This window comes from Hermetia illucens, chromosome 6 (assembly GCF_905115235.1).
Source record: "Hermetia illucens chromosome 6, iHerIll2.2.curated.20191125, whole genome shotgun sequence".
Taxonomy (NCBI): domain Eukaryota; kingdom Metazoa; phylum Arthropoda; class Insecta; order Diptera; family Stratiomyidae; genus Hermetia; species Hermetia illucens.
This window is the reverse complement of record NC_051854.1, coordinates 35885840-35908790: the sequence shown is the minus strand read 5'-3', so window position 1 is coordinate 35908790 and position 22951 is coordinate 35885840. Positions and strand designations below refer to the sequence as shown.

General features: G+C 37.9%; 2 protein-coding genes across 3 annotated transcripts in view; one reads left to right on the top strand and one right to left on the bottom strand.

The window, feature by feature from the left end:
* The window catches only part of LOC119660569 (nuclear protein localization protein 4 homolog), a 52377-nt gene that overhangs the window by 17143 nt on the left and 12283 nt on the right, over positions 1-22951 (top strand). The window lies entirely within an intron of this gene.
* Positions 1262-14937, bottom strand: LOC119660568. 2 transcript variants are annotated; one of them, XM_038069218.1, is made up of 3 exons: positions 14193-14937; positions 5848-7117; positions 1262-5509 (listed from the first exon to the last, which is right to left on the bottom strand). In XM_038069218.1, the coding sequence occupies exons 2-3, from the start codon at positions 7115-7117 to the stop codon at positions 4851-4853; spliced, it is 1929 nt and encodes a 642-aa protein (XP_037925146.1). In that variant the 5' UTR covers positions 14193-14937; the 3' UTR covers positions 1262-4850. The 2 variants fall into 2 exon arrangements, with proteins under 2 accessions (XP_037925146.1, XP_037925147.1); XM_038069219.1 differs by lacking the exon at positions 14193-14937 and adding an exon at positions 9055-9838.

The window sequence follows — 22951 nt, the reverse complement described above, 5'->3', positions numbered from 1 at the left end:
TCCGTAGCTTCTGGCGGGTCATCAAAGATGTGTGAGGCCGAGCGTTGTCCTGGTGGAACACAACACCATTCCTATTGACCAATTCTGGCCGCTTCTGCTGAATCGCCTGCTTGAAACGGTCGAGTTGCTCACACTAGAGTACCAAATTGAGGGTCTGGCCCTAGTTGAGCAGCTCATAGTGGATGATTCCCTTCCAATCTCACCAAACACACAGCAAAACCTTCCTGGCCGTCAATCCGCGCTTGGCGATAGATTGGGCCGGCTCGCCGCGCTTCGACCACGATCTTTTTCGCTTGAAGTTGTCCTACGGGATCCACTTTTCATCACCAGTTACTATTCGCTTCAAAAATTGGTCGCATTCGTTCCGTTTCAGCAGTGCGTCGCAGGCGTTGATTCGGTTCAAGAGGTTTTTTTGCGTCAATTTGTGTGGCACTCACACATTCAGCTTCTTTCGGAATCCAATCTTCTGCAAATGGTTCCAAACGATTTTAAGGTCTATACCCAGTTCCAGGCCAATCGAGCGAATGCTTACATGCCGGTCTACTTGGATGATTTCGACAATTTTATCGGTTTCTACGACGATTGGCCTACCAGTACGGGGTGAATCGTCGACATCCACCAGAACGAAATCGATCAAACAACGCTGTGTTGTGGGAATCGTTACAGTATCGGGTCCATAAACTTCACAAATTTGTTCGACCCCTAAGTTCATCTTAGAATCTTAAAATGTTGAGTTATAATATAAAGCATGACTCTGCCAAATTTGGTGAAAACTACACTATTACTAACAAAGTTATAATAGACCAAATTAGTCACCTCAATGCAAATTTTAAGACTTTGAATGTCGGTAGCACGCGAAAGTGGCTATTCTGACATAATATAAGTACATACATTACGTGCTAGGTACTAATTGGACAAATGTCTGCTCAAATGTTTTGTATAAGAAACACGCAAAACCTTTCATAACTGAAACGTGCAGTTTCTGGTTTCCCGACTGGTTTTAATTTGCATTCGAAAATATTCATGATAATTAATATATTATGTAAATTTCGGATGTCAGGAAATAATTTTTAGAATTAATTCAAATGCAAGACAAGAGAGAAATTCAAATGAAATCACCAAGAGCGACGTATAGTGGTAAATCCTGGAACTTTTTCAGAATTTAGAAGGCAAATACACAAAAAATATTCTATGTTCGATTTTATTTATCAAGTTATATGTCCATTAATATCTGCACTACTTTGCAAATAAAAGCCATCAACACGTGGAGAATTTTTTTATTCTTTCAACTAATTTTGTAAATGAGACATATATAATTTCGGACATTGATAATTTTTGTTTCATTTGATTAAAATATAATGAATTTGCTAGTTTTTTTTTTCGACTTTAGAATAGCTGTAGTTTTTATACTAAATCAAATTGATTAGATCGATATTCTCTTGGAGCGAAATGAAACCGACATATTTGACAGTATGAGTAAAATGACATTCCTTCGTACTTTCAAATACATGATAATCTCCAAATCGTCGTATTCGCGTGCTACATTTCCCCGTTGTGTATTCGCTTTTTTAAAATATAGAAACTGATATATTAAATTCTTCTATTTTAAATCCTACTGCCGTTTTATTTTAGATATTGGTTCTCGTTTATATAGACTATTGAAATATTCGATAGAAACTACTTCGAAAATTTTTAAAAAATATGAGACATCTTTTTACGCATTTATATCTAGCAATCCAACATCACAAGCCTTTTTATGAGATAACCCGTTGCAATTACCGATAAAAAGTCGAAATAAAATAGAAATATAACGAACGAAGTTGTTGCGGTTGGGGAGGTTGATTTTTTAACTGAAGAATGTAGTGTAATGTTTTATGAGTATGGATAATTGATTACATGCGGAGTTGCTTATTTCGATTCTATTCCTCTAATTTACTTCGACATTTAGATATTGGAACGGCTTTCTACTCGTTCCACTTTGTGTTTACGTCACGCCCACACATAGAGAAAGTGAAAGTATTGATTATATACATTGGCATATTATTGAAATAGATACATTTATATTCGATTCCCCCGTGCGAAAAGAATTTACGATTCGTTTTATTTCGGTATATATTCAAACGAGATATATGATTTCAATCAATCATATTAATGGCAACAGTTACAATATTATTATGAATTGAGTCTAGAATATTTAATTGCGTTTAGTAAATATTTGTTTAAAAAATATTTCCTTTTTTAACAATAAGCATCCTACGAAAGCGGTCACAATTGCAATCATAGCACGTATATACATCAATTTCTTTTAACATTGACTTAATACTAATTTTAAATATTCGAAACTTCTCTAACCTCGTTTAAAATCAAGATAATAGCGTTTCAGTTTATTTGATTATTCGCCGGCTTTCACGTTCAGAATCAATTATATTTTCTGTTTGTATTTTGAAATATTTTTTTTATTTTCTACATAATCCGAATATAAGGGTAATATACCGTCAGGACTACGGTATGCCAATCCGAAAATATATTTTTACCGTTACTGAAATACAAACAACATACAATATCATGCCACATAGAATCCCTCATAAGTTTTTTTTAAATGTAGGTGTTGTGTATATGTGCAATTTATTGGAACTCGAAAGGTAAATGATTTGTTTTTTCAACCTTTCATATTTGGTACGTTATTTGATGCATGAAATTCAGCTGCTTAAACTGTTTCTAATGTGTCCTTACATTAGAGTAAAATTGCTTCAGCCATCAAATAACAAAGCAAGAGCCGGTTTCAAAACCCTTTTTACTATTTCAACGATAATTTCTTAATTAATAGACTTCTATATTCAACATTTGAACGTTAAAACTTTTGAGATATCATGCAGACAAAGTCACCCCACTGTATACCGCACGGTTTATGTAACAGCAGAATGTTCTGCTTCTCTTGATAGTTTGATTTTTGTGGAAATGTAGTCTTTCAATATATTCATTCGACAACCATGTTATATTGGTGGTTAAGGGGTAAACTAACGAGCATAGGTTAATATATCATAGTTTATTTGATACGTGTATATGTATATTAGGTTGAAAACCTTTTTTCGCTAGAGTACTTATGACATAAACTCTGTAATTTCATCGATAGTTTCAGCATTTTATACATTTACTTCCATCTAACAGGTACATTAGCGTCAACTTGCGTAGCCTTGTTTTTTCAATTTTCTATATTCGAATAGTAATACCTAATCATTATTTAAAAAATTCGAGTTACAATATTTTGTAAGAGTTTCTCGCATTTTATCGTATATCGTGTGAAAAGGATTTCTATTATTCGGTTTTCATGAAATTCAATATTTTTGCTGAAATTATATTCATGATAAAATGTGGGCCACTAGTAGTAGCACTTTGAAATTTTCCAAAATCAATTGTTACTGAATCTAAGAATACAATAAATAATTTACATTTCCTAAAAACATGTCTATTGCGTGAATAATGGAAGTTTGTAAAATTGCGATTTATGCTCGTTCTTTTTTTATCAACTCACTTTGGTTTTATATTCTCAAATATATCTACTTTTTTCCGAAATCACTATCATCTACCTTGTTTCCCAGTAAATAGTAGAAGATGTTAATCATAGAAAAAATATCTTTTGCATTCTGTATATTCCCAAGAGAAGAATTAGTGTATATAGATAGATAGATAGAACTGCTTCTTCACTACAATGTCGTTTTCTTGTTCCCATAAGTGTATAAAAGGAGAAAGCCATACTTATGTGTACACATACCATAAAATCAAAATATACCGGTGAATATAAAATTAGTCGACATTTTAATAGGATATTTACTGACATTTAATGGTTGAGGCTTCCGATTTTTTCCAATAAATTCTAACAACAAAATATAACGACAAAAATATAGAGTAGATCTCTTATATTTTGCTATCATATATAGGAAGGCTAGAACATGTTTAATTTATATTATATTTTATTATATTTTTACCAACTCTTGGATCGATTTAAACAGAATATTGCAATTTCAAGCAACAAATTAGAAAGCAGATAAGATTTGTAAAACAAGGGAATCCAATTACTTTGAAAATCGGGACTAGTACTAGCCCATTGAATGTTATTGGGTGTCATTTACGAAGCTGCCTTGTAAGCGCTTTGCTAGGGCATTTCCACAGAAAATTACTCCTAATATCGAAGTGAGAAGTTTATTTTCTGTGAAAGCAATATCATAAAATTAGACTTGTTTCTTGAATTTATATTTAAACTTAAAAACCTCAGTTTAAGATTTCTTTCTTGATTTGGGGGAATTTTTCGTCGGTAATTCACTATATACGTCAACCTATCTTTTCGATTTGTTTTTGCAATTTTTTTTTCATTACATGGAATCAACTACATATTTGTAATCATTCTCATTTTTGTGTTAAGTGAATAAAATTGTCCTTTCGGTCATATCTAGTGATCTGAGAATAAGTGCATTACCTGTCATCCAGCCTCAACAGAAAAGTCGTTTCCTACATTAATTCCGAAATTTGTACTTTCATAGCTATGATCTGAATGCAGTTTCTCGAATGCTTTAAAATATTACTTTCAGTCTGGAATATAAGTTCAGATCAAAGTTGTCCCACCAGAGAATCTCGTGAATAATATTAGAAAGTTGTTCATATATTGATCATAGCCGATAAAAATTTCAATAGCCTCATAAAAACCACTTGGTATTTTTCTAAAATTTCGTCTTCCGGAAAATAACAGTAAAAGGCAAAAACAATAATCTGCGTGAATATTATAAAAATACATTTTACTCTAGGAAGATATAGTAATTATCGTATAATAGAAAGGACTAATATGAACAATATTTTTATTGCAATTTACCGCAACTAGCAATCACAATATTACTTTGAGGTTTCCCAGCCGAATCACCAGTTTGACTAATTTTTTCAACCAGCTCCAAACCCTCGATCACAAATGCAAATATACCCGTAAAACCACGCATTTCTCTTAAAATAATACGGAATTGCGATCCAACTAAACCTAAATTGTCATGACGTTTTTGACTTCGACGCATTCCCACCGATCCTCGTATTGCTAAAATTTTCGTGTCGTCTGGCATAAAGAAACTTTCCTCGAAAACAGATCGTCCGCCACGACCATTATTCAATTCAAAATCGCCCGTGATTATACTCTCGTTTTCCCAGCATTGGAAAATCTGGCAACCTTTGTAGCCAAATCCAAGTTCCCCTGTCGAAAGGGCACTGAAGTTTTTCGCCATTTTCGGAGCAACATCATTTCGGATTTCGATCAAAATGCGACCACATGGTGACCCGTTCATTTCAATATTAAAATAGAAAATTGGGTAGACACGAACGGATGGATTGCAAATAAGAGTGGCTGTACTTTGAGCCGCTGATTGCAAACTGCCACTCGTTGCAATTTGAGTCTTTTGTTGTACATTGTTGGAATGTTGTTGAAGTTGGTGCTGCATGAGGGCCATGGTGGATACGTTCATTCCATTCAGCTCTAGAAAAATAGTAACCGTATTACTTTTGAATGCATCTTCGCTTGTTACTTGTTTGTTTTCTAACATTTCTATTAGGGCTCGGAATACTTCGAAATTACATATTCAGAATTAATTAAATTTTATTTTTTAATTCAAAATTAATATTTTAATTAATTTTTATTACTTTATATTATAGTTGAATTGAACTATTTAAAATCCGCTCCAGTTAAAGTCAAAGTGGATTAGATCGAAAGGATTCCGTTCCACTTGGACATTCATTTTTAAAATTTGGATTCAGGTGTAATTAGTATCTTTTGTAATTTATTATGAGCTCTGAAAAAATACTCAAAATACATGCCTGTTTGATTTCCTTTTGGGGAACTTGTGATGTCGGCATAGGTTTTCGCACCAACTACCTCACAAGGTGATTGATGATTTGATCCCACAATAAGCTGTTGGGGTGGCGCCTGCGATTGCTGTTGTAGGGGTGGCTGCGATTGCTGTTGCGATTGGGAAACGTTTGAAATATGATGGTAACTATTACTGTTACAATTATTTAAGAACTGCGAATGTTTAGAAGAGAGTATGTGTCGTGAATATAATTGCGATATGCAATAGTTTGCTAAAAGTAGTATAGGGTTGTGATGACCGATGCCATTGATTGTGCTATACGTGTCGTTTGTGTGTAGGGTGGCCAGGGCTTGTTTAATTAAATCGAAATCAAATAAGACGCCATAATGTCGAATTAGGTCGTCCAATTTACATTGCAGGTACATTTCTTGGTGCTTAGATTGTAGACGTTGTTTTTCGATAGTTAACGTTGAAAATAATTTATATGCCTCGGCAGGAGACTGCTGCTCGAGCATATCCATACAAAGTTTCGCTTTACTTAAACTCTCACGCATTTCAGCAATCTCTAAAGTAGGTATATGGTTTATCAATTCGGTTTCGATTTGTGTTTTTAGCGCCGTACATGACTCCAAAATCTTCAGTAGAAAATCCCTTTGCTTCAATACTAAATGCTGAACCTCGTTAAGGATCTTCTGCATTGTTGTCAGTTCCGCTCCGATATCATCATGTATGGAATTTTTCGCTTCGGCTTTCGTTCTAATAATATGATTTCTATGTTCCTCTGAACCTGCACAGGCTCTGCATAATAGAATGTTGCATTTCGTACACCACAAAGCGTTAGGCATAGCGTGTGTTATACAATTTTCCCCCTTTTTCGATGTTTTCGTACTATTCGGTGTCTGAAGGCCTGTTTGTTGTTGATTATTAGATGTGACCGTAGCTGACGATGTCGATGATGAGGATGCATTTGCCGATGATTGCTTATCAGGTGGCTTAGGTTTCAAATTCAGCATGCTCAGATTTTGTGATAGATATAAAATAGCATTGTACGTTGGGAGGTTTTCGGGTTTCATATCAGGACCCGGAAGCTCAGTGCGTTTCCAACAATGGACACAATACAATTCCGTACCTTTGAGTAGTATGGAATTAACGCACTTGAGACAGAAATGGTGTCGACATGAAAATAGTTTTGGTGGTGCATCAGTTTCATTAAATGGTAAATGACAACAACTGCATAAAATTAAGTCTTCCAACTCCGGTGGTATAACTAAATCCATCTGAAAATAAAGGACAAAGTTGTTTTTTACAACAAAAATGATTATATTTTGAAATTGAAATGTCATTGAAAAGTTATTGGCAGACAACATCAAAATTTTGGCCAATAATTCCCGATTAACGTATCAATGATATGCTGGAATTTAATTTTTTTCGTAACATTTTTGGATATTTTCCATTTTATTAGGCATAGATTGTTTTTCATCGCATGCTCGCCCTCTATCATTACCTATTTCGAACCATTTTCTTGACCAATGTATGGTTAGAATTTACTAAACACTCTATCCGAATATACTCGACGCCGACCGTTGATCGATTGGACTTTTCAAGGAAATATGATGATCGTATATTCCCCTTATACACTTAAACAGGAATAATCACAAATTTACGTGAAAGAAATTGATGTCATAGCTCTCAAGCATAAAATTGTCTACGAGTAACAATAACACGATTTTTCCAATGGTAAAACAATCAGAGAAATAAGTGAAATTATAACCGTCGTTTGCTAGGGAATTTATTTTGAACATATACGAGCAGGTCGATATTTCGAGAACCACCTATCCCTTAGGATGAATATCCAGCACCGAGGAAAGAGGCAAATGGTTCGCCAACATATGGGCATATGTAATGAAAATAAATTCATTAGCGAAACAAAACGATAGTTACTGTTGAAATTATTTCTCCATTTATCTACCAATATTTTCCCTTCCAACTACATCAAATCGATGTATAAAAAATTACAATGAATAAAATTTAAATTTTCACAAGCCATAATAGAACTAACCACAAAAATTGAAAAGTGATAGCAGTGGTAGAAAGGAAGAATTCAATTTGTTATAATTTTCTGTGCAGAAGACTATAGGCTTCCATATAATGGCCCTCGCCTTGAGAAATGACAAGGCTTGAGATTTAAGACTATCGAACGATACACAAGGCAATGGCCTGCTGCTGACCCCCCTGACTTTACTCAGATACTTATTCACAGCTGAAAATCACTTTGCCACCAGTGAGATTTGAACTACAAACTTGTATCGCGACAACTTAGTGCTTTAATGAAATAGAATCTGGAAATGTATCGTAAAGTAACAACAAAACAAATTGAGTTTTGTCGAAAATATACACATGAAAAGTAGCGCCTAGAGGTCTTGACCCGCTCAGGGAATATATGTTCGTGTTCCTTCTAATTGTACTGCTACTACAGATAAATATGCAACAGAAAACATTATATGTATATTAAGAAAGTAGTATAAAGATTGTTCAGGCAAAAGAACTTAACAATAATTTTTCTACGCCTGGCAATCAACTTAATTTTATTGAAGTCTCTATTTTGGGCACTCCGTTGCTCTACTAAATCAAATTTTCTAACTCTTTCCTTTTTCTCTTTCTTTTTCCATTTACTTTATTTTGCATCTATTATTTTGGTTGTATCTTTTACTATTCGTTGGGGGTTTTCTGTAAAATTATTAAATGATTTTCAGCAACTCATTGTATAGGTTATATAAATTTTATAACAGGGATTGTTTTGTTGCCTCAAAGGAAAGCCTGCGTAATCCCTATATCCAATGAAACAGGGTACTGTCAAGTATCAGATTCCCAATGCAAAACAAGATAAGTTTTTAGCCATGAATGTAATCCTGTAGTTACTTTAATGGCCGCAAACCAGGGAATTATGAAAAGATCCTAACGCTTATCCTCTACATCCATATTATCGTTTGCATTTTTGCAAGCTGCACACATACAAACTTTCTGTTAATGTATACCGAAAATGGAAGAATTGGTTGCGTGAATGATTTTGAAATACTGAAAACACTGTTGACTGTTTTGTACGCATTGGATCCTCCTCAATAAGACTCTTTGCTGTTACTTGCTTCTGCTTCAAGAAGTAAAAGGGCAGAATTCAAAGTAATATGGAAACTTTGCTTAAGTGATATCATATTACCTTATCGTTGTTAATCACGATTATTCACGAACGACTGAATAGGCGAGGCGTTATTTCCCAGCTAAATGTTAGTAAATAAACAAAACGGAATCGCGTCATTCAATCATGATTACAACCCGGGAACGACTTTGGAACCGAATATCTCAAACATTCTTTATTGTCCACTTTCTTGCAATAATATTCATCTTTATCCACTTCGGTGATATTTTTGTTATAATCAAATATCATGTCGTATTGCGATTCGTGTTGTTAGAAGACGAATATTCGTTCTTTATTCCTTTTTCGTAAATATCGATTTTGTGCGTAATTGGGCCAACTTTTTTCTTATTTCTCACTTCGGCCGTTGCCTTTACTAGATTTGTCCTTTGTATATTCGAATCAAATGAAAGATAGTTTGTCAGGCTTCAATTTTCCGGAAATATCATATGAGTGAACAACCTTTATTCGTTCTGAAATATCACAAGAGCCACGGTAACTATTTTGTAGCTTCAACATGTTGGCGAGCAAGATGAACGTTGTTGTAGGCAATCCAATGGTAAATTTCATACACTGAATTTCATTTTCAACAATTTCTCTGAACTGAGTAACAACTAAAGTGTTGGCAGTGGGGCGCACTTGAAGATTCCACAGATTCTGTAGCCATATAAACGAAAATAGCGAGTATCACTGCACAAATCGAAATTAAGAAAATAAGAAGAAATATTGTATCAATCTCTCCATATATTTTTTTCCCGCCACGCGTTTTGAAGGTCAAACACAGAAAACACACACTTTGCTGTGGAAACTAAAATATGTGCTCACTGTGAAGCTCAGCATAAAGCTAAATATCGCGGCGAGCTTTAACATCCCCTCCATTATTACATTACTAAGTATGAGATATGACGTACAGAGAGGAGGAACCCACTGAAATTCGAGCGCTGAAAGCTGCATAGTGCCAGTTGCTCTTCATTCACATTCTCGGTGAATGTAGAAGAATCACATGAAAAACTGACTTCTATTCACTTTCTTTAAGTTAATCTTTGTTGCTTGATAACTTATTGAGCAACAATTTGTAGTCACTGCAATCTTGGGAAAGTCTTCAAATAAACTTCCAATGAAATGTAAATGCGAAAATAGAATATCTTTGTTTTATACATCAAATAAGCTTAAGCTAAATAGAATAACATCTCCAAAATATGATGCTAGGCCTGTAATAATAAATAAATAAACGGCAATATGAACAAAGAGTGGACAGTCGAGTATTTCATGATATTCAGCTCAGTTGATGATTGTTCCGAGAGAAACTTGCGATAGGCTTATCTGGATCAAAGAGTCATAATGTCATAATGGAAGGAGAAAGAAAGCAAGTCGGAAATCGGAAGCTCGGCGCTTCAGGTATGAAAGGTCTTGTGTATTTGTGAGAATAGTTCATTACAAGACGATTCCATTTGTATGTAACTAATAGGTCATATGTCAGACTATTCACTTTAATGTGGTATTTACATTTTATGCTACAGGGGACAGCAAATTCACACGAAATAGACAACTTTGACCTACTCTAACTTTGTTAATAATAGTACAATGCCCTTCAAACTTTCCGATATTGCGCTATATATTTTTGCTTTCCTAATCCTATGTTGGAGTCAAGGAAGTCCATTCGCAAATATTGTAGTGTGTAACTATAAGGTTAGTCAATGAAGCTTAGCCATGAATCAAAGCGAGAGACTGATGTCTTCTTTATCTGGCAAATTGAAAACGAACTTTAGAACCAGAATAGGGTTTTTTTCCACCGTTTGGCTTTTATGAAACTTGACGAATGTAGGCCTTCACTGTAGGCGCCGCAAGTAATAACAAGTTGGAAATGTAGATAATTTAGATGGACACCACGGTCTATTCTGCGGCAAGCAAATGAAACCCATGAATCTTACGTTACCCTTGAGACCAGCAAGTTCTACAACCATTAGAATTTTTATGTTATTTTACCATTTTACGGTCAAAAAGCTTCGTAGGGCTTTCTAAGGTTTTCTGTAGAAAGGCATTTTATTAAAAACGATTCACTTATTGTCTGGCTGTCAGACTTTATTCTCTGGAAAGTTGTTGACCCTATTGTTACGAAATTTTTCACTATGGCCAAGAGATGCGAACGATACAGCATTACATTGCCCAGAAAAAAGCTAGAGGAGCAAGATACGGCTATGTAAGGGCAATTGTATGGTTATGGGGAAAGCAGAGGAAAGTTAAAAAGATTTTGTGGACCATATTATTTTGATTTCGAAAAGTTATAGTCTTTTAACTAGAATTCGAAGAATTTTTACCCGGTCGATTTGAAAATTTAACTGTAGTTTTCTCATTTGATTGTCTTGTGAAGTACACAGGATTTTGGTAATTGATGAAGAGATTTTTTTTAAGCTTCCAGATTTGTGATCCAATTGAGTTCTCGCCGGGAAGGACCTTAAAAAATCATGTATTTGTAGAAATGCCATTTTGAAAAAAATTGTTAATAATACAATTTTTTCTTGTTACTGAAGAGATACTGAATCAATTGGTACTCACTCAAAGGAAAATATTGAAAAAAACTTTTTTTTATGTTCCAAACAGGTATAACCTTTTAAACTTGTAAAAAGAGTACCTTTTACAGTTGTTAAAATTATTATTTCTCGGAGATGAAACAATATCTTGTTGTTTTGAGATTTAATCTAACTTCTATTTTGTTTTTGATACAACCATGAATTTGGTTTTGCTTAGAACATATGTAGTTATGGCCCAAATTAGAACTATGGAGATCAATTAAAAAATATAATTTTCCCAATTTTTTAAAAATTGAATTTCATTCACTTACTCAAAACATCGGCGACCCAACGTCAACGAATTTCGATAGTTATTCAATTTTTAAAAGCTCATAATGTAGGTAAGTCAGATTGTTCACTTTAATGTATGACATTCTATGTACGAGTTGGGTGCGGTTAATTTATGCAAAACAAGCAGCTTTGATCTACTATAATTTTACAAATTATAGTAAGATTTCCACCAGACTTCTTAGTATCATGAGGGAGGAGTTCAATTCAACTTCCAAAATATAAAATAGTATATTATTATGAACATTATTTGAGCAGATATGGATATGGAGGTCGTTTTAACGCCTAGATTTCATATGGAGGCATCTTTATGACTTATTCAAGATTTTTCGGTAGTTCGGGTAGTTTCTGAGAATCGCGTAGACTTTTGAAAATTTACACCTCCTTTTTGTGTGTATGAGGACCATCCCCCAACGACTCAACGTAAACGTCATTTGCTATATCCGTGTTGATCCACAGTTCCAATTTTTATACCATTTTTGGCCGTTTCCTCAAATGTAGACGAATTTCACCCCATGAAACATCTACTGAAAATCTCTGCTTTCACTGCCCAATATAAGAAAATTATAGATAATCTCGCGCTTCATCAATTCGATATTGGGCTCCCGTACTTTTATATTTCTTTCAGCGTACCAGATTATGATCTTAACAGCATCACTTTTTTCTTTATCTTCCTCGTTCTTTTGTTCAAATAGAAATTGCCCATTGCTTAACATGTGTCCAAATATCTGCGCATGAAATATTGTAATTAAATGAATTAGAATTAGCAACAAAGCACTGAAACAGAGGATTTGTGCAAGATCTCTCGCACGGCCCTTTCGAGTTTTTAAACCTAACTAAAACCAGAACTACTCCCGGGGGTGGGGGTGATGGATAAGTATATATGTAGCTCAGTTGAGTCCTATGGATTTCTCCTTTTATTTCAATGAAGAAATGATTAACGGCAAAGTTGCTGCTGGTTCCTCTGTATTGATATCGGGTTGGTTTTCAAACGAGGAACACGCGGTGAAAGAACATTTTGATTCAGTTGAAGCTCCACCTCATGTACGAAACTGAATCAAAATGGAATCGCAAAACGTATTTTCTCCCCGTAAAGAAAAAGAATTTCCGAAGTATCAAAATTACAAAAAATTAAAGGATTGATATTTACAAAGGAACAAAAAATGAAACCTCGAAGAATCTCGAACGGGAAATACTTTATAGTGTATAGCTACCAGAGCCTATGTTTTGGAAGGTAATCGCTTAAATGCCATTACAAAGCCAATAATGCTAAATCTTGGGATAGGTCAAGAAACTACACGGTGGGATAAGAATGAGTCGAAAGGACAATTTTTTTTATCGGAAACGCAACTTGAAATTGAATCCCAGATGGGAGGCTTTTTTCTATACAATCACTATTGTAAAATTTAAGAGATGTGGAGTGTTCCACGTTGGCCGTCAATGTAATAAATACGTTCAGCTAGAGAAGAGATGTTGATCCTGATCATCACATACGTTAAGTTAGATTGTAAATTCATTGAACAGGAATGCACCTGGTGTCCGAAATAGCGATATCTACAGAGGTATTTATTCTCTGTAGTGTTTGCCACATAATTTAAAAAAAACCTTTGGTGGCGATATTTCGACCGAGTCGTAGCTACATATAAAACTATCAGGAAAATATTTTGAAGGATTTTGATCCGTACAGCGTACACTAATATTCTCTCTATTTGATATTTTAAACACATGCATAGCAAAAGCTCATCTACATGGAAAGTTTTACATCAATGATTATCTACTTTTACTTTACCTATCACAACACATGCTACTTGGAAACTCCAAAGCTTGTCTAAATTGTAAGCTTTCATCTTTGCATTTCTATAGAAAATCAACTACCAAAAAGTGACCTTACTCCCCTTGTATATAACTCCCTTTGCTATCTTCCTAGTCGCATTTGCAGAACATAAACGCGATTTGAACGTGACGTAATTTACGTCATTCTCTGGTTGAGAGAAGCAAATAGGAAAAATATGCACTGTGTGTTTAGATATAAGGGGACACATATGTAGTAGCGAAAAGACTAGAAGAGTAGGGTTTTGCTTTCCCTATTCCATCTGTGCGGTGGTCCACGAACTCCGTAATTCCAAATCGATTGGCTTACAGAGAAGTAACTTGTGAAATGGGAAACTGATTGAACGCTATCGACTTATGCCTAACATCGATCCGCTCAGATTACTATCAGCTATAGGTAAGTAACATACAGAGGGCTTGGTAAAACAGGTGAATAGCTTTTAGTGAATGCCTACATTGTTAATGGAGACATACCGTTGATTGTTTCACGAAATATCACAGGAATACGAAATTGCTTTCGAGCAGATTTTCATTGGCTTCTTCTCTTCCCATTTCGCCTTTTCATTCGGTCATCATATTTTCCAGCACGTTGATTGACATTGGTATGCAGGCACCCTCGTAAGGGAGCTTCAAACTCGAATTCATTCTTCTATTTAAACAAAAATACAGTCGCATCACATATTTCAAACGGAACTGGCGCTTCAGAACGCAATATCACTTTTTGCTGGAGAAATTCTTCACTGTATTTTTATCCTGTATTGGCAATATAACTGAACATATTCGCTACGATTAATCAAAATGGAAAGTTTATTTTTCGACAAAATAATACATATGTTTGAATTATATAACGTTTTCAACACAGAACTTCTTCCCAAAACATTACTCGCAACTAAAATGTACAATCCGACTATTTTTTGCAATTCGTATCTTGTTAGTCGTACTAATTCCCGGTGGAATTGAAATGGAATCTCACATGTTGTGGAATGTATATGTTAACGCAGCGAAAACTCGAACGATAACGATAAACGATTATTATGTATTAATTTATCACGAATTCAAGTGGCCAAAATTTAAGTCAATTTAGAAAAAGAAATTTTAAAGTCTGCTCCGTGGAAAAAGCAAAGTAATTATTCGGTTTAGTTGAAAATCGCCAATTCGAGAAGCTGTAAAGCTTGTAGTTGGTATTCATCAATTCTCTACATGACACTAGCAGCCATATTTGCTACATATATAAGATTCTTTGATATACTTGCGTATATTTTGTATAAAGTTTATAAAAGTTTCGCATCGAGTTAGGGGACTAAGAAGAAAGCTTGCTTTGTATTACCCCTTGCACATGACCACTGCCGGTAATTGGGGGTGTGTGACGTCACACTGAGAAGCTCATATATCACACATTGAGCCTAACATCGTGCGCTATAGTGGCTGAGTGTATTAGCGACGGTAACTTACAGGCTGAATCGTACATGTCAATCTAATCGGAAAGTATTCCAATGAATGATAAGAACCTTTGAGCAATCGTATTGTGAATAATATGGGAAATAAGTGCTTTAGTATATCAACTTCTCGGGGGGAGAAGGGAGAACGTCAAAATTTTCATAGGTGATACCAAGTTGAATCCATGAAACAATACAGCTCTAACCACCTCTTCTTTCACACTTATAATTTTCATAATTGTCTTCTACTAAACAGACTACAACTCACTGAGGGAGAGGACAACTGCTCCTCGAAATATCAGAATATGAATAATCAAAAATTATATTATATTATTTCAATTTAGTCTTTTCTTTTTTGTTTTTCTTTCTCACTAAAAAATAAGCCAGACAAAACGACATGCATAACAATAGAATCACCTTCCAGTTTTCCTGGTACGCAAGAATTTCTTATATTTATAACGAGAGAGGACCGTGTTCCAAGTGTGCGGTATCTGTATTGTCCTCAATGTCGCATGAAAAATTTGGGCGCGATTATAATTAATCCCTTCACGTCTTCCCTGCGTCCAAACCTTTATGCTGTGAATCAATCTGTGAGTTCAATGCAATTTTCGATAGCACTTGTCATTGTCTTCCTATTCCTCGGAAACTTGGGTTCTTAGCAAGAAAAATTGCGAACTCTTGGCTGCGTTCGAGAGAAGAATCCTCCGAAGAATTTTTGGCCCCCTACATGAGGATGGACGATTCCGTAGCCTACACAATGACGAAATCTATGAGCGATACCATGACCGTCCGGTTGTGGATAAAATCCGGCTCAATAGGTTACGGTGGGCGGGTCACTTAATCCGTATGGATGAAGATGATCCCACCCGGAAAGTCTATAAGGGCAATATCTATGGTAGGAAAAGAAGACGAGGCAGACCCTGCCTAAGATGGAGCGATGGCGTGGGCCAGGACGCCAGACAGCTTTTAGGGATATCGAATTGGTGGACCTCGGCGCAAAACCGGGATGTCTGGAGTTCTTTATTAAGGCAGGCCTAGACCGGATACCGGTTGTTGCGCCGTTAATGATGATGATGATGACTTGTCATTGTCTTACTTACTCAACGTTTCTTCTGTTTCGATATTTTTCACGTCTCGATCATAGGAACCGGGCGACGGTCAGCATCATTCCAGCAATGTTGGGTGCTATATTGTTTGACACAACCTTGGAGGTACAGTAGACTCTTAGAACTGTTCTCCTATAAATCGCATTGATCCTTTGGGGATTGTATCCAGTATGGGATGCAGCTTCCCAGACTGGTATTGTATAGTGCAGTATGGAACTCATCCCAAGTGCTAATTTTGAATGCCTTCAAGTAGTACAGCGTCTATCATCACTCTAAGCCATTCGTAGTTGGCTTCTTAATCTGAAGCGAGCGGTCATGTCCTTCCGATGATTCGCGATCAGCACCAGTTTCGTTTTATTCTCTGCGTGTGTCAATTGATCATTCTCGGGTCACTCCTTTAGAGCAATAATTGTTTCGGATGAGTTTGACTCACCATCGTTGAGAAGTTTTGCAACAACGACATCTACTAAGTTGCCACTCACTATTGTGACATTCTCAGCAACATTAAGGGATGATACTACCTACCTTCTTATCTAGGTGTTGGGAAAATTACCGTAAAATGGAGCAATCTTTTAAAAAACTTAAACGCCCGTATCTCCGATAATATTGAGAATTTCGAGAAAAGGAGCTTAATTCGTGATGACTTGTATATAGAAGAATCACGCCTGCAAAGTGGTGTATGGGTCTAGGTGGTGGGAAAATGACAGCCAAGTAAAGTTCAAATTTGGTTTTGATCGGTTGAAAATTGGAGGCGCTACATTTTGGCACAATTCGAGAAAAAACTCTAATCTACGATGCTTGGGTCATACAGTAGTTCTTCAAGAGAAATATTCTTATGTCTTCAGTAAGGAAATGCTCAGACTGCGCTATACGCGTGACGTCAGCTTCTGAGCAAACATTATAACAGTAAAATGCCATTTTAATATCAAGAGAGCAGATTTAGGACCCATTGACCATACCATCGCATTAAAGCTTTTATCCTATTATAGTTTTGAGAAAATCCCCTCAAGCATCGTGTTCATACCTGGCCCATGGCCATTTGTTAAAAAAAAAATCTCTACAAAAATACTTTTGAATATAATTTTCGAAAAGTTAAGGAAGCAAATAAAACAAGTCGAGAAACCGGAAGCTGGACGCTTCAGGTATGAAAGATTTTGTGTATATTTTTTCTAAAGATATTTGAGTGTACATTTGTCCCATTAGAACCTAGCACGTAATGTATGCAACATATATTATGTGAAAATATCCACTTTCAAATTATATTGACATTCAAAGTCTTGAAATTGCAAAGAAGCGGCAACCGATGACCAATTATAATTTTGTTAGTAATATTGGGATTTCCACCAAACTTGGTAGAATCATGCTCTATGTTATAGCTAGGATAAACTTAAGGGGATTTTGCAGCCAATGACAATAAATTATAGTAATATATTATTATTAACTTTATTTTCGAAAGGATATCGGTATGGAAGGTATTTCGGAGCCTAGGCACCATATAGTGGTAGTCTCGGTTGAGTAGTTTCTGAGAATGGGTCCTTTAAAGAAATGATCACTTTGAACCCCCCGTACTCCCCACCTTTCCAACAAATTTCAAAACTAAGATCGGCTTCGGAAAGTACTAACCGAGACCTTTCATTTGATACATGACTATATTTTATGAAAAAAAATGACACCTCGTTTTGCATGTATGCCCCCCCCCCCCTCTTAAATTCCACGTAGAATTATGTAACTCACTGCATGCGTGAGAGTTTACAGTTCCCACTTTCCCACCAAATTTGGTATCAATCGCTACAACTGTCTCCGAGAAAAATGAGTGACGAACAGACAGACAGTGAATCGACTTTAATAAGCTTTTGTTTTACACAAAACCTCAAAAAGTGGACAAAAAGAAAATCACAAGGCGTTATTACCCCTTAGGAACATCATTTTATATGATATTTCACTACAGTGGGGCCAATACAGAACCTATGCCTTGATTCCATCGTCCATATCCGAACAAAGCCCTCTTTCTTTAAGATAGATTGCAGCCAGGTAGTTAGGCACACTAATTATCGGCAGGAAACTCCAAATTAAATGCATTTAACAGACCCAGAGAAATCACTGATTACTCCTTGCTGGCAGTAACCTTTGTGTGCATTGCATTTTCTTCTAAGCCGGTGATTGACTTGACTTTACGAAATTTTTACGGTCTAATAAGTCAAGTCAAGTCAAGTGGTAATATTTTTTTTGAGAAATGGGGTAGGTGAGGAAAGTGCAGGAACTTTGCAGTCTTGCAGATTACTCACTAAGGAAGCTATCTCAACACCTGGCAGCTAGGGATAAAATGCACCACCAACAATGAGAAGAAGGAGAAATTTGAGGTCCGGTACGGATAACCGGCGGGAGTCGTCTGACTTGGTGACTGGGTCGGGCTCTCGTAATGGACAGCACGGCGTCGAAACCGCTAGTCGTGGGGCGGTTCGACGTCTAGGCGCCACGACGACCAGGAGCACAGCTCCGCCTGCTGCAGCTGTTTCGCCACAATCTGTGGCGACCACTTCAGCAGGTTCGCGTAGGAAGCGGATGAAATGGACTCAAGAAATGAACCTCTTCATCATCCGCTCCTACTACGAAATAACGGCGGGGGCGGGTACAACATCTTACCGTCCCTTGTTGCACCAGAGATTCGTCGAGCGTTTCCCGCAATTCGCGCACGTGACTGTGCAGCGAGTCGCAGGCCAGTACCGCTTCATTACTCGCAGCGACACAATCCCGGCCACCATCAGGGAACGTGTTCGACTTGAAGTCATCGGGGAAACTGGTGACCGAGAGTCGATGGGGGCAGAGGCGACGGCATCAACAACACCACGCCGCACTGCAGGCAACAGGTTCAGTACTCGCCGAAGCACTCTTCTCCACCGTCCAGCTGAGGTTTCCGCTGAGGTTCGGGACAAATTCCAAAGAGCGTGTATAGAATTCTCGGATATGGATCCTTTGCATAGACCAGGTATTCCCAGGCTCTATGCATCTCCAGCAACTCTGGGAATTCTATCTCAAATCAATGATGAGATTGCATCTCGACTGTGTGCTGATATGTCGCTGCTGCAACTACAATCACTTGTGTATTGTGGTGCAGTTGCGGCTATTAGATTGCACGGTCAGAAGATTCGCTTTCGCGTTATTGGTTTGAGTGACAAAAGAGATCCACCATGGAAAATTCGTCTGGAACGTCGGCGGGACTCACTAAGGCAGGATATTGCTAGACTGATTCAGATCAGCACTGGCAGTGCCAGCCGACGGGTGAGAAATAAAGTGCAGAGGGTTTACCGGAACTATGCCATCCCCTGTGAGACACCCGTTGTTGAAATTCTGGACACACTAAAACAGAAACTTTCTGTCATATGCAGTCGGTTACGACGGTATGGCGAAAGTTATTCCAGACGTGTCCAGAATGCAACATACGCGAGGAACCAGCGGAGCTTTTTCAGATCTCTCAACGAATCCCAACAGGGCGCCCAGACAGTACAGTTCTCGGTGACGGAAGCGAAAGAGTATTGGGGTGGACTTTGGGGGTTACCTGCCCAGCATGCTGAGCATGCTAGTGGATCACCGCCGAAGGCTCCCGCCATGCCAATACACCTGGCATGAATTTCGCGGTTGTTACCGAAGAGGAAGTTCGACGAGCCATAAACAGCTCGAAGAACTGGAGGGGCCCAGGTCTGGATCGGGTGCAGAATTTCTGATATAAGAAATTTACCAGCGTACACAGTCGGTTGGCACGCAGTATAAATGAGGTCATGAGTCGGCCGGAGGAATTTCCACCTTTCCTCACTGCGGGGATTACCTACCTTATCCCTAAGAAGAACACGATGCAGGACCCCGCAGACACAAGACCGATCACTTGCTTACCAACCCTCTACAAATTCATCACGTCCATTATTAGTGGAAGGATCAATGCGCACCTCGAGACCAACAACATTCTGTCCGAGGAGCAGAAGGGCTGCCGAGTTGGGTCAAGGGGTTGCAAAGAGCAACTCATAATAGACTCGGTAGTTGTAGGACAAGCAACTAGAGGCCAGAGAAACCTCTTCAGTTGCTATATCGATTATGCCAAGGCTTTCGACCGCGTTCCGCATACCTGGCTAATCGATATCCTACATCTGTATCGCATTGATCCGAGACTAATAAAGTTTTTGGCGACAGTCATGGAAGGGTGGCATACCACCTTATCAGTCCGTACATCTGAGGGTGCTAATACCTCAGAGCCCATCCGTATACGGCGGGGCATCTTCCAGGGGGATTCATTGAGTCCCCTTTGGTTTTGTATGGCACTGAACCCCCTTTCATGGCTACTGAATGATGCTAGAGGGCATGGTTTTGCAATAAAGTATGGCCTACGTGCTAAGTGCGAACTGACACACTTGATGTACTTAGATGACATCAAGCTGTATGCTGGTACTGATGACCATCTTAGAAGTCTGTTGCGAATAATAGACATGTTCAGCCGTGATATTCGGATGAAGTTTGGATTAGACAAATGTCGAATCCAAGCCATCCGCAAAGGTCATCACGAGCCACATGCCGGACATAGCATTAGTGACCTCCACATCGAAGCTATGACCGAGACAGACTTCTATAAGTACCTAGGAATTCTGCAAGGAATCCATGCTCGAGTTGGTGATCTGAAAGAAGCTCTGCTGTCCGAATTCTCGCGACGTGTAAAGCTGGTGCTGAAATCGCATCTCTCGGGGAAGAATAAAATAAGCGCGTTGAATGTGTTCGCTATCCCTTCACTGGCTTATGCATTCGGAATATTGCCGTGGACGAAGACCGACCTGGAAAACGTCCAGCGGCGGATACGGATAACTATTTCCAAATTCCGAATGCATCACCCAAAGTCTGCCGTGGAGCGGATGAACCTGCCTCGTGACATCGGAGGTAGGGGCGTGGTCGACGTGGCGGCACAACATCATCGCCAAGTCGACTCGCTGCGCGCTTATTTTTACAGTAAAGAGCAGGCGAGCCCCTTGCATGCGGCTGTCTGTAAGGCAGACTGTGGACTGACTCCAATTAACTTGAAGGATCGATCTTTCAATCCTCTGACTGGGGTGAAGTCGGACCAGGAGGGGATCGATGAATGGAAGTCGAAGCCAATGCACGGTAAACACATGAATTGTCTTTGGCAGCCATTTGTCGATTTGCATCTGTCGAACAGATGGCTGTGTGCTGGGGAGCTCTTTGCTGAGACGGAGGGGTTCATGTGTGCCATTCAGGATGGCGTGGTCGCCACCCGAGCTTATAAAAAGCTCATCATGAAAGAACGGGTGAAGAACGACCAGTGCAGAATGTGTGGTTCAGCGTTAGAGACGTTGGACCATCTCATTTCTGGCTGTACTGTTATGGCACCGGTGCAATACATCACCAGGCATAATGCTGTATGTAAGGTTATCCATCAAAACCTTGCATATAAGCATGGGCTGATCACGGGAACATCTCCGGTTTATCGATATGAGCCGCAAGCAGTACTTGATAGTTCTGCTTGCAGCATGTATTGGGACCGGCAAGTTCTGACTGATCGCCATACTCCACACAACAAGCCTGACGTACTGTTAGTTGACAAGACGGGTCACTCCGCGTATATTATTGATGTTGCTATCTCCCATAATAGCAACATTGAACGGAAATACGTGGAGAAGAAGGTGAACTATGAGCCATTGGCTCGGGAAATCAAAGAAATTTGACGTCTCAAGCGGGTGGTTGTAGTTCCCATAATATTGTCAGCTACAGGTATTGTACCTAAATCCCTGACGGCTTCCCTTGATGTCCTGGGACTTTCGCACAGTCTGGTTCAAACCATGCAGAAGTACACCATTCTGCAAACGTGCTCGATGTTACGGGGAGTACTCGACGGATTCTCCCACTGACCTACCACCAGCCACCATCACCAGTGCCCCTTTTAGTTTTTAAGTAGGTAGGATCGTCCGAGCCTAAATGCTTGGCACTTAGTGCTAGCATTAGGTAAAATCCGGCATTTGCCGAAATTGTGATAACCCGGAAATAATCGTTGACGCAACAATCCATATTGGATCAGAGCCTTGAATTGTGTTAGAGCACTTTATGCAAAGGTAAATGGGACTTAAAAAAGAAAAAAGCCATTTATACTTGTTCACAGCTAAAAATAATTTCTTTTTCCTTTTTTAAATCCCATTTATCACTGATAACAGCAAACCCTTTACCCTAAGTTGACATAAATAGACAATGTTTCTGGGAAAACCGGATTAAAAGTATTATATATTATTTTTCACGAAAAATACGAAAATATATATTTGAGTCTATATTTTTTACACCACTGTATGTTTCATCGAAATTGGAGACCGTTCTTACTAACTTACTAACACTTTTGGCACACTTCGTGCATATATATAGGCATTGTTATGATTTTTTCAAATTTTTACTGGATAGGTTCTGAGAGGGAGACCTGTTACAATTTATGGTGCTTAGATAATCATACTCTGAGAAAAAAATTACTCCTCACTTTCACATGTATGGAGAGTGCTTTTTTAAAAAAGGAATTGGCACACCACACACTCTCATCAAATTTCTTACCAACAGGTTCACCCATTTCCGAATAACTTAGATGTAACAGATATACGCAACCTTAAACTCCAGAACAAATCATTCGTGGTTAAGTGTTGAAGTTTTAAGTTGACCA

What these genes read in the sequence shown, in the direction of transcription:
- LOC119660568 (XM_038069218.1), bottom strand. Translation starts at nt 7,117, where the DNA reads ATGGATTTAGTTATACCACCGGAGTTGGAAGACTTAATTTTATGCAGT. An exon ending in CCCAAAAGGAAATCAAACAG is followed by an intron (nt 5,510 to 5,847) that starts GCATGTATTTTG and finishes CTATTTTTCTAG; the next exon opens with AGCTGAATGGAATGAACGTA.